The sequence below is a fragment of the Salvelinus fontinalis genome, chromosome 6, assembly GCF_029448725.1.
Source record: "Salvelinus fontinalis isolate EN_2023a chromosome 6, ASM2944872v1, whole genome shotgun sequence".
NCBI classification, from domain to species: Eukaryota; Metazoa; Chordata; class Actinopteri; order Salmoniformes; family Salmonidae; genus Salvelinus; species Salvelinus fontinalis.
This window is the reverse complement of record NC_074670.1, coordinates 35672695-35685089: the sequence shown is the minus strand read 5'-3', so window position 1 is coordinate 35685089 and position 12395 is coordinate 35672695. Positions and strand designations below refer to the sequence as shown.

Sequence of the window (12395 nt, the reverse complement as noted above, 5' to 3'; positions counted from 1 at the left end):
TCAAGTCCCTTGGTGTCCACATCACCAACGAACTATAATGGTCCAATCACAGCAAGACAGTCGTGAAGAGGGCACGACAAAACCTATTCCCCCTTAGGAGTGAAAAGATCTGGCATGGGTCCCCAGATCCTCAAAAAGTTCTACAGCTGCACCATCGAGAGCATCCAGAAAAGTTGCATCACTGTCTGGTATGGCAACTGCTCGGCATCTGACCTTAAGGAGCTACAGAGGGTAATGTTTATGGACCAGTACATCACTGTGGCCAAGCTTCCTGCCATCCAGGACCTACATACAGTTGATGTCGGAAGTTTACATACACTTAGGTTGGAGACATTAAAACTCGTTTTCAACCACTCCACAAATGTCTTATTAACAAACTATAGTTTTGGCAAGTCGGTTAGGACATCTACTTTGTGCATGACACAAGTCTTTTTTTCCAACAATTGTTTACAGACAGATTATTTCACTTATAATTCACTGTATCACAATTCCAGTGGGTCAGAAGTTCACATACACTAAGTTGACTGTGCCTTTAAACAACTTGGAAAATTCCAGAAAATGTCATGGCTTTAGAAGCTTCTGATAGGCTAATTGACGTCATTTGAGTCAATCGAGGTGTACCTGTGGATGTATTTCAAGGCCTACCTTCAAACTCAGTATCTCTTTGCTTGACATCATGGGAAAATCTAAAGAAATCAGCCAAGACCTCAGAAAAAAAATTGGTGACCTCCACAATTGGAGACCTCCACAGCAATTTCCAAATGCCTGAAGGTACCACGTTCATCTGTACAAACAATAGTACGCAAGTATAAACACCATGGGACCACGCAGCCGTCATACCGCTCAGGAAGGAGACACGTTCTGTCTCCTAGATATGAAAGTAATTTGGTGCGAAAAGTGCAAATCAATCCCAGAACAGCAGGAAAGGACCTTGTGAAGATGCTGGAGGAAACAGGTACAAAAGTATCTATATCCACAGTAAAACGAGTCCTATATCGACATAACCTGAAAGGCTACTCAGCAAGGAAGTAGCCACTGCTCCAAAACCGCCAAAAAACAGCCAGGCTACGGTTTGCAACTGCACATGGGGACAAAGATCATACCTTTTGAAAAAATGTCCTCTGGGCTGATGAAACAAAAATAGAACTGTTTGGCTATAACGACCATTGTTAAGTTTGGAGGAAAAGGGGGGAGGCTTGCAAGCCGAAGAACACCATCCCAACCGTGAAGCACGGGAGTGGCAGCATCATGTTGTGGGGGTGCTTTGCTGCAGGAGGGACTGGTGCACTTCACAAAATAGATGGCATCATGAGGGAGGAAAATGATGTGGATATATTAAAGCAACATCTCAAGACATCAATCAGGAAGTTAAAGCTTGGTCGCAAATGGGTCGTCCAAATTGACAATGACCCCAAGCATACTTCCAAATGTGTGGCAACATGGCTAAAGGACAAACAAGTCAAGGTATTGGAGTGGCCATCACAAAACCCTGACCTCAATCCTATAGAACATTTGTGGGCACTACTGAAAAAGTGTGCGAGCAAGGAGGCCTACAAACCTGACTTAGTTACACCAGCTCTGTCAGAAGGTGCCAAAATTCACCCAACTTATTGTGGGAAGCTTGTGGAAGGCTACCCGAAACGTTTAACCCAAGTAAAACTATTTAAAGGCAATGCTACCAAATACTAATTGAGTGTATGTAAACTTCTGACCCACTGGGAATGTGATGAAAGAAATAAAAGCTGAAATAAATAATTCTCTCTACTATTATTCTGACATTTCACAATCTTAAAATAAAGTGGTGATCCTAACTGACCTAAGACAGGGAATTTTTACTAGGATTAAACTGAGTTTAAATGTATTTGGCTAAGGTGTATGTAAACTTCCGACTTCAACTGTAATAGGCAGTGTCAGAGGAAAGCCCATGAAATTGTCAGAGACTCCAGTCACCCAAGTCATAGACTGTTTTCTCTGCTACCGCATGGCAAGCGGTACAAGTGCGTCAAGTCTAGGACCAAAAGGCTCCTTAAAAGCTTCTACCCCCAAGCCATAAGACTGCTAATCAATTCATCAAATGGCCACCAGACTATTTACATCGACACCCTCCCTTTCCCTCCATTTGTTTTGTACACTGCTGCTACTCACTGTTTATTATCTATGCATAGTCACTTCACCCCTACATGTACAAATTACCTCAACTAACCTGTACCCCCGCACACTGACACAGTATCGGTACCCCCTGTATATAGCCTTGCTATTGTCATTTTATTCTGTTACTTTTTATTATTTTTTACTTTAGTTTATTTGGTAAATATTTTCTTAACTCTTCTTGAACTGCACTGTTGGTTAAGGGCTTGTAAGTAATCATTTCACGGTAAGGTCTACACTTTATTATTAAGGTCTACACGTATTCAGCGCATTTGACAAATAAAGTTTGATTTGATCCCTTTATCTTTGTAGTGACTGGGTGTATTGACACACCATCCAACATGTAATTAATATCAACATGCTCAAAGGGTTATATAATCAATTGTTTTTTTGTTTTTACCCATCGACCAATACGTGCCCTTCTTGCAAGGCATTGAAAAACTTCCCTGATCTTTGTGGCTGAATCTGTTTATGATATTCACTGCTCGACTAAGAGCAGGGCTGTTGCGGTGACCGTATTATCTCCACACCGGTGGTCACGAGTCATGAAGGCAGCCAAATCCCACATAACCATTTAGTCACGGTAATTAGGCTTCTCCAAGCTCTGATGCTGCTGATGGTCATTAGCAGCCTGCCAAACTTGCTAACTGACTGGTACTCAGCACTCTATTGTCCCTCTAATCACTCTGCCATCAATGCAAATGTAATCGACAATCTAAGCAAACACTTCATGAGAGCCCACGCTCATGTTGCGCAACAGTTCTGTAGGCTATGCAATTGCGTGAGAAAACAGAGTGATGGCCTCTACTAAAAGAGGAGGATCCCATCAGCTTTCTATAGGCTAGGCCTACTATTTATTTATAAACTTTCCTAATATTAAGCAAATATTGCTTATCTTTACAACAGGAGTATAGCCTACCTGGCTGGCATGAAAATTAACCACGAGAAAATCATCCTCCATTCGTTATTTGAGTGTAGAGATATTTTTACCCATGCCCCTGTTTAGAGACAGGGGCATGATAATGGTCCATTCTAAATCAAATTTCACACACATTAATTAGTATATGTAAATACAAGATTAAAACGAGAATAGTCTGATGTGTGCCAATATTAGCATACCATATGTGAATTATATATTATTACTTGTGAATGATTCCCCAGTGTAAGGCAAGAAACAATGTCTTTTTTTGCTATTTTTTTCTAATCAAAATCGCACACCGCATGTAGCCTAGCCCATGGGCCTATATGTTTTGATAAGTTTTGTATCACAACTAAAGTGGCCAAATAACTTCTTAACATTAAGCCCATTAATACGCTTCACAATTTGATAATGGTGTTGTCCCCACTAATGGAAGATTTGTGCATATAGCCTACAACTGCATGCGTATTCCTGCGCTTATAATGTGAAGAAATGGCCAAAAGTTTATCAACATTTTTAGCTAAACGTTCTGATCTGTTGTGTCAGCCTCATTGAGTAAAACAGTTTTTTTATGCTAGTGGTTGTATTAATTTGGGATCTATTGTGTCCCACAACTGTCCCAGACTATGTATGGAATATATACTTCTCGCACAGAATAGGTCAACTTGTCTTATAGGGGATAGTAGATTGACATAGACCTAATGAACAGCAAAAGCACTAGCCTACTCATCTTGTTGACAGACAAAAAGCACAGTACCAGTCAAAAGTTTGGACACACCTACTCATTCCAGGGTTTTTCTTAATTTTTTACTATTTTCTACATTGTAGAAACTATGGAACTGTGAAATAACACATGGAATCATGTAGTAACCAAAAAAAGTGATTGCACATTATTGGCACTCTCTCAACCAGCTTCATGCATTGTAAAAATTAATTTTTCGTGGAATTTCTTTCCTTCTTAATGTGTTTGATCAGTTGTGTTGTGACAAGGTAGGGGTGGTATACAGAATATAGCCTTATTTGATGGAAGACCAAGTCCATATTATGGCAAAAACAGCTCAAATAAGCAAAGAGAAACCACAGTCCATCATTCCTTTAACTTCTTGCAACTATAGGGGGTGCTATTTCGCATTAGCATAATTAACTCTACAGATTAAACTGCCTAGTACTCAATTCTTGCTCGTACAATATGCATATTATTGTTATTATTGGATAGAAAACACTCTCTAGTTTCTATAGTCGTTTGAATTATGTCTCTGAGTGAAACAGAACTCATTCTACAGCACTTTTCCTCCCAGTGTGTGAGATTTAGACATCTTGGCCTCTGGTTCCAGATCAGTTTTTAAAGTCTCTGTTAATCCTATGAGATACAAACACTGCCCACGCCTTCCACTAGATGTCAGTAAGTGATGACAATTTGAATGGAGTCTATTGCGCAATCACAGGCTCTATAAATGACGAAAGACCGGAAGTAGGATTCCTTTGGAGTCTGCGCTCAACGCAAGAAGGATATCTGACTGGCCTTTTTCCAAGTCTTGGTTTAGCCAGTAATATACCGTCGGTCATGTTTTTACTCGTTATAGGTGTTAGAAACATCATAATGTAGTTAATTTAAACCGTTTTATAGCAATTTATATCCGTTTAGTGCGATTTTGAGGCATTGCTTTGTAATAGACTTTGAAGCTCCGGGCACGTTTCGGGGTCCCGGTCGTACGTTAGTGGGCATTTCGACGGACAAGTGGACATCTTTCGACCAAAAGAAGATTAGACCCAAGAAAGGATTCATTGCCCAAGAATCTGATGGAAGATCGCCTCATAGTAAGAAATATTTAAGATGATAAATCGTTGTTCTGTAGAAAAATGTCAAACGCACGTTCTGCCATTTTGTTAGATGTAGCTTTGCTTGGCGCAACCTGTATTGAAAAGGATAATTTAAAAAATGTAATTCCGCGATTGTATTAAAAATTAAATTGTCTATCAATCGCTGTCCACCCTATATTTTTTAATCAAGTTTATGAGTATTTATGTATAAGACTAGATCCCTGTATAATATGGTGCACGACATTTTCTGACCAGCTGTGCTACTTTTGTCATTGTCTAACCATGATTTTGGTGGCTACATATGCACATTTTCGAACAAACTGTATATGTATGTTGTAATATGATGTTACAGGAGTGTCATCTGAAGAATTCTGAGAAGGTTAGTGAAAAAATTAATATATTTTGGCGATGATACGATATCGCTCTCTTTGGCTAGAATCAGTGCTCGGGTAACGTTTGCGTATGTGGTATGCTAATATAACGATTTATTGTGTTTTCGCTGTAAGACACTTAGAAAATCTGCAATATTGTCTGTATTCACAGGATCTGTGTCTTTCGATTAGTGTATGCTGTGTATTTTTACGAATGTTTGATGATTAGTAATTAGGTAATACACGTTGCTCTATGTATTTATTCTAGTCCATTTGTGACGGTGGGTGCAATTGTAAACTATGATATCTACCTGAATATGCACATTTTTCTAACAAAACCTATCCTATACCATAAATATGTTATCAGATCATAAATATGTTAGTCATCTGATGAGGTTTTTTCTTGGTTAGTGGCTATCAATATCTTAGTTTAGCCGAATTGGTGATAGCTACTGGTGTGATTTCTGCTAACGTGTTTAGCTAATAGATTTACATATTGTGTCTTCCCTGTAAAACATTTTAAAAATCTGAAATGGTGGCTTTATTCACAAGATCTGTATCTTTCATTAGGTGTCTTGGACTTGTGATTTAATTATATTTAGATGCTACTATTTAATTGTGACGCTATGCTAGCGATGCTAATCAGTGGGGGGGGGGGGGGGGGGGGGGGGTGCTCCCGGATCCGGGGTAGAGGCTCGTTAGAGGTTAAGAAATGAAGGTCAGTCAATCCGGAAAATTTGAACGTTTCTTAAAGTGAAGTCGCAAAAACCATCAAGTGCTATGATGAAACTGGCTATCATGAGGACCGCCACAGGTAAGAAAGACCCAGAGTTACCTCTGCTGCAGAGAATACGTTCATTGAAGTTACCAGCCTCAGAAATTGCAGCCCAAATAAATGCTTCACAGAGTTCAAGTAACAGACACATCTCAACATCAACTGTTCGAACATCAACTGGTCGAATTGGTGCAAAGATACCACTATTAAAGGACATCAATAGGAGGAAGAGACTTGCTTGGGCCAAGAAACACAATCAATGGACATTAGACCAGTGGAAATATGTCCTTTGGTCTTACGAGTACAAATTAGATTTTTGGTTCCAACCCCCGTGTCGTTGTGAGACGCAGAGTAGGTGAACGGATGATCTCCGCATGTGTGGTTCCCACCGTGAAGCATGAAGGAGGTGATGTTTTGCAGGTGACAATGTTGGTGATTTATTTAAAAATCACGGCAGACTTAACCAGCATGGCTACCAGAGCATTCTGCAGCGATACGCCATCCCATCTGGTTTGCGCTTAGTGGGACTATCATTTGTTTTTCAAGAGGACAATGACCCAACACACATCTAGGCTGTGTAAGGGCTATTTGACCAAGAAGGAGAGTGATGGAGTGCTGCATCAGATGACTTGGCCTCCACAATCACCCGACCTCAATCTAATTGAGATGGTTTGGGAAAAGTTGGACCGCAGAGTGAGGGAAAAGCTGCCAACAAGTGCTCAGCATATATGGGAACTGCTTCAAGACTGTTGTAAAAGCATTCCAGGTGAAGCTGGTTGAGAGAATGCCAAATGTGTGCAAAGCTGTCATCAAGGCAAAGTGTGGCTACTTTAAAGAAGCTAAAATCTATTTTGATTTGTTTAACACTTTTTTGGTTACTACATGATTCCATGTGTTATTTCATATTGTTGATGTCTTCACTATTATTATACAATGTTGAAAATAGTAAAAACTAAAGAAACACCCTTGAATGTGTCCAAACTTTTGACTGGTACTGTAAATGTGGACAGTTCTCCTATCTCCTATCTTCAATATGCACCTCGGAATTGGATAAGGACGTGCGCAGTTGCGTTCCCGATGTGTCGGTCTTCACTTGTAGCCTGTGAGAAAGACCCGATCACGTGATGGAGAGCCGTGTGAGTGAGAGGTGATTCGGAGCAGGCAGCACTCAGGGAGAAGGGCCGCAAAAGGCATCGATTATTTTAGGGTGAATTATGGCCACACAAAGACATTATCAAGTGCTTCTCAAATTTTGAATGAGAGACTGATGTAGTGTGTACGGCCTGCGCAAAAAAAACAAAGCAGAGCTCATTCCTTCCAAGCTACTTTTTTCAAATCATCATTAGTCGCATCATGCAGCCTTACAATGTAATAAACATCAACACATATAGCCCAACGTTTGTAGAACAACTAAAGTTAAATGAATAACTCTAAATGAAGTATATAGGAGTACCTACAGTATCTCGTTGTTAACTGCTCAACACAGAATAGCTATTTTATTCACCTTTGTTTAATTGGATTCTTCACACTATAAAATAACGCCAAAGAATTCAAAGCAAATCTTGTCTGCTAAATTAACTAGTGTAGCCCACAGCCACGTGGCATAGCCAGATCAGGATCTAACATAAGGACAACTCAAAGTATGCCGTTCTGTTCTTCTGAAATAGACTACATTTTCTTCCTATCATGTTTCTTTAGACCTGTCTAAAATAAATAATGTATTTGTTGTGAAGGTGTAGGCTATATTACATGGATTTCTTAAGACTTTTTAAAATATAGATGTTCAACAGGTCTGCATCAGTAGGCTGTGTGGAAGCCAGGAGATGCTGAATGTGTTTATGTTCATTTACGGCCAATTACCGTGAGACCGACAGTTATTTGTTTGACAATCACCGGATGGCGAAATTTCATCACCTCCACAGCCCTAACTAAGAGACCTGATAATTGTATGTGTGGGGTACAGAGATGAGGTAGTCATTCAAAAAGCATGTCAACCACTATTAAATGCACACAGAGTGAGTCCATGCAACTTATTATGTAACATTTTTACTTGAACTTATTTAGGCTTTCCATAAAAAAGGGGTTGAATAGTTATTGAATAAAGACATTTCAGCTCTTAATGAATGTATAAACATCTCTAAAAACATCATTCTACTTTGATATTATGGGATATATTATTTGTAGGCCAGTGAAACAAAATCGCAATTTAATCCATTTTAAATGTAGGCTGTGTCAAGAGGTGTGAATATTTTCTGAAGGCACCATAATTAAACATAAAAAAAACAAGAGGACAAATTAATAAAAGAAAATAGGACTTTTTTCAATAACTTAAATCAAGTTAAATCCAGATTATGACACCAACGTTAATCATAATAAATCTTGATGACCATTATGGAGTAATATAGATGCCAACCCGAAACTAAATGTGCATCTATGAATACAATCAAAATATCACTCCATAATAACAACGCCATAATATCGCTCACCTGTATGTAGGCGCATGTGGACCTTCCTGCTGCCCGACGTGGAGAAGCACTTCATGCAGCACTGGCACTCGAAGGCCTTGATGCCTGTGTGCGTCTTCATGTGGGCAGTGAGGGTGCTCTTGACGGCAAAGGCGCGAAAGCACTGCTTGCACTTGAAGGGCTTCTCGTGTGTGTGGATGCGGATGTGACGCACCAGGTCGCTGGGCTTCTTGAACTCCTTGCTGCAGTAAGGGCAGCTGTGCCAGCGCACGCCGTTCTCCTCCCTGATGGAGCCTAGGGGAAGGGGGGGGACAGAAAGAGGTGACACGGGTTGTGTTCTATTAGGCACCAAATGGAAGAAAACAGACTGAAACAGGGAGAGACTGCCTGGACCTGTCCAATAACAAACATTCATTTTCGTGTTACGTTTCGTTATAGGGTGCACTAATGGATGCGACACTGGTCCCACATGAGATGAGCAGGCATAGAGCTGAGACCAAATACACTTAAATTCAGGGAATCAATTGAAACTCCCGATATATAGTGAATTTGGAAAGTATTCAGACCCCTTGACTTTTCCACATTTTGTTATGTTGCAGCCTTATTCAACAATGATTTAAATTGTTGGTACCTCATAATGACAAAGCAAATGTTTGCAAATTTATAAAAAATGTAAAACTGAAATATCACATTTACTTAAGTATTTAGACCCTTTACTCCGTTCTTTGCTGAAGCACATTTGGCAGCGATTACAGGCTTGAGTCTTCTTGGGTATGACGCTACAAGCTTGGCACACCTGTTTTTTGGGGAGGTTCTCCCAATCTTCTCTGCAGATCGTCTCAAGCTCTGTCAGGTTGGATGGGGAGCGTCGTGGCACAGCTTTTTTCAGGTGCCTCCAGAGATGTTAGATTGGGTTCAAGTCCGGCTGGGCCACTCAAGGACATGTCCCGAAGCCACTCCTGCGCTGTCTTGACTGTGTGCTTAGGGTCGTTGTCCTGTTTGAAGGTGAACCTTCACCCCTGGTCCTGAGTGCTCTGGAGCAGGTTTTCATCAAGGATCTCTGTACTTTGCTCCGTTGATCTTTCCCTCGATCCTGACTAGATCCCTTCATCTTTCCCTCGATACCGCAGGGATGGTTTCAGGTTTCCTTCAGATGTGACGTTTGGTATTCAGGCCAAGTAGTTCAATCATGGTCAGATTCAATTCAATCATCAGACCAGAGAATCTTGTTTCTCATGGTCTGAGAGTCGTTTAGGTGCCCTTTGGCAAACTAAGTGGGCTGTCATTTGCCTTTTAATGAGGAATGGCTTCCTAAGGCCTGATTGGTGGAGTGCTGCAGAGATTGTCCTTCTGGAAGGTTATCCCATCTCCACAGAGGAACTCTGTCAGAGTGACCATCAAGTTCTTGGTCACCTCCCTGACCAAGGCCCTTCTCCCCCGATTTCTCAGTCTGGCCAGGTGGCCAGCTCTGGGAAGACTCTTGGTGGTTCTAAACTTCTTCCATTTAAGAATGGAGGCCACTGTGTTCTTGGGGACCTTCAATGCTGTAGATTTTTTTTGGTAGACCTTCCCAAGATCTGTGCCTCGACACAATCCTGTCTTTATGGACAATTCCTTTCGGCCTCATGGCTTGGTTTTTGCTCTGACATGCACTGTCAACTGTGGGACCTTATATAGATAGGTGTGTGCCTTTCCAAATCATGTCCAATCAATTTAATTTATCACAGGTGGACTCCAATCAAGTTGTAGAAACATCTCAAGGATGATCAACGGAAACAGGATGCACCTGAGCTCAATTTCGAGTCTACTAGCAAAGGGTCTGAATACATGTAAATAAGCTATTTCTGTTGTTTATTTTTAATACATTTGCAAAGACTTTTAAAAACCTTTTTTCGCTTTGTCATTATGGGGTATTGATAAGGAAAAACATTTATTTAACCCATTTTAGAATAAGGCTGTAATGTCACAAAATGTGGAAAAAGGGAAGGGGTCTGAATACTTTCCAAATGCACTGTATGCAATATACCTGTTCATTGTCAATGGACATAAAACGAGCAAGTAAATTGATGGAGTTGAAATGGAACTGAGAGAGGGTGACATACACAAGCACACATGGACATTTTTTGGGGTATGCCCTACCTGGCATCTGTACAGGTTTTCTGAAGATACTTCTCTTCTCCTTCTTGGCGGTTTTGTCCTGGCCTGGTAACTTCTTACTGTCAAGTAGAGCCCCCTCGACGGCATGGCTCTGAGTCTGTCTGGCCACTCCGTTGGTCTGGGACTGAACCACGCTCAACCCACTGTTCTCCAGGGCTTGCTGTGTGGGTTCAGGGGTGACAGGGTTTAACAAAAACTGTGACTAATACTATGTATTAGTACATGTTACCATCCATAGTATTGGGCAATACTGTGCTGTATGCCGAGCTAGGCTACATGACACTAGGGATTAACATCGGTAACCGGGATCCCGGGACTGTCCTGGGCCCACTCTTCACGTTTCCCCAAAAAAGGGAAATCACAACACTTTCCCCCAATGTCACACTAATGCAATTCCACGAAATACACAACATGCGCAGCAGCAGATTGGCAAAAAATAGAATAGCACATTATACAAACAGGTTGTCGCATAGAATCCCTTAGCCTAGCGTATTTACTTCACACAAAGTCATCACAAATTCAAAGCACACGCATAATTGACACTGCCAGACTGCACACGAGACCCGAATGGAGTTCGCATCAGAAGCATAACTGAAAATTCGATCCCGGTCCGGCCCAAGCCTGGTGAGCTGAAGCCCAAGCCTGGTCAGACATTTAAATGAGCCAGAAACCGATTCCCATTCAAAACCAAGTTTAAAACCAAGATATGCCAGGGTTCCTCACAAAATAAGATTGTCGCTGTGCCACTATTTAAAGATTTCACAGCAAGCGAAACTGACATTTAGTAACGACAGAGTAACTTTGATCGCCAATGACATGGTTGTGTATTGCAAAATCATGTTCCTCAATTAATTCAGCGCATTTCAGCAGGCCTAGGCTATCTCGACACAGAGCACACACAGAGTGCACCCCGAGCAGGCTATAGTGGTGTCGAATTATACCAACTTTGTAAATTGCAGTCAAACAAAAGTCAATTGAGTAAAATTGCTAAACTTGCTAGATAACACTAATGACAGAATCTTTCCCATTTGGCTAAATCTAGTTGATGATCATACAGATCGCAGATCAGCTCATGAATAACGGGGAGATGAAGAGAGGAAATTGTTTAAATATCAAGGTATCTTATATTTTTTTATCTATGTTTAAAAGTAAAATATCCATATCTACTCCCACCGTTTGTTGATCACACATTCTCTACCGAAGCTCTCATATGGTCAGCAACATGAGACAGCGCAGAGAAGTGGGTGAAATGTTATAGCGGTATTTTGACATGCATAGGCGAGATGTGCTTTGATAATCCAAACCCTGGATTACAGAATAAAATTAGGATTTTTCATATGAGTCAGGAGTCAGGATTTGGGGTTTCAGTGGAATTGGGATGATATATAGAGCCTAGGCTATTTTCCTAAGACAACAGATAACTAATACACTTGATTTAGGCTACATTATTTCATGCTAAATGTTTCTGATCAGTGAACGAATAAATTAGCTACCACTTCCACTTGTCCAGCCAGAGATCAATTAACCAAATATACAGACAAACAAACAAAATCACATTGATTGATTATTAGACAAGTCCCAGGCTTTTGGACGGGAGTAAGACAGGCTACTACGCAAGTGAAAAGAAAAATCCACTTGTATAACATGCTAGCAAAATGTTCTGATCAGCTAATATAATGAGCAAACTAGTATAAAGATGATCATTAGCACTCACCTCAATTTAGCTAACATTTCCCCAG

At 40.7% G+C, this 12395-nt stretch overlaps 1 protein-coding gene across 1 annotated transcript in view; it reads right to left on the bottom strand.

Annotated features, from left to right (window-relative positions):
- LOC129857764 (zinc finger protein 236-like) overlaps nt 1-12395 on the bottom strand; it is a 96782-nt gene that overhangs the window by 59843 nt on the left and 24544 nt on the right. The window contains exons 9-10 of the mRNA XM_055926308.1: nt 10639-10816; nt 8521-8793 (exon numbers count right to left, since the gene is read on the bottom strand). Of these exons, the coding sequence (XP_055782283.1) occupies nt 8521-8793; nt 10639-10816 (451 nt within the window). The remainder of the gene's footprint in view (nt 1-8520; nt 8794-10638; nt 10817-12395) is intronic.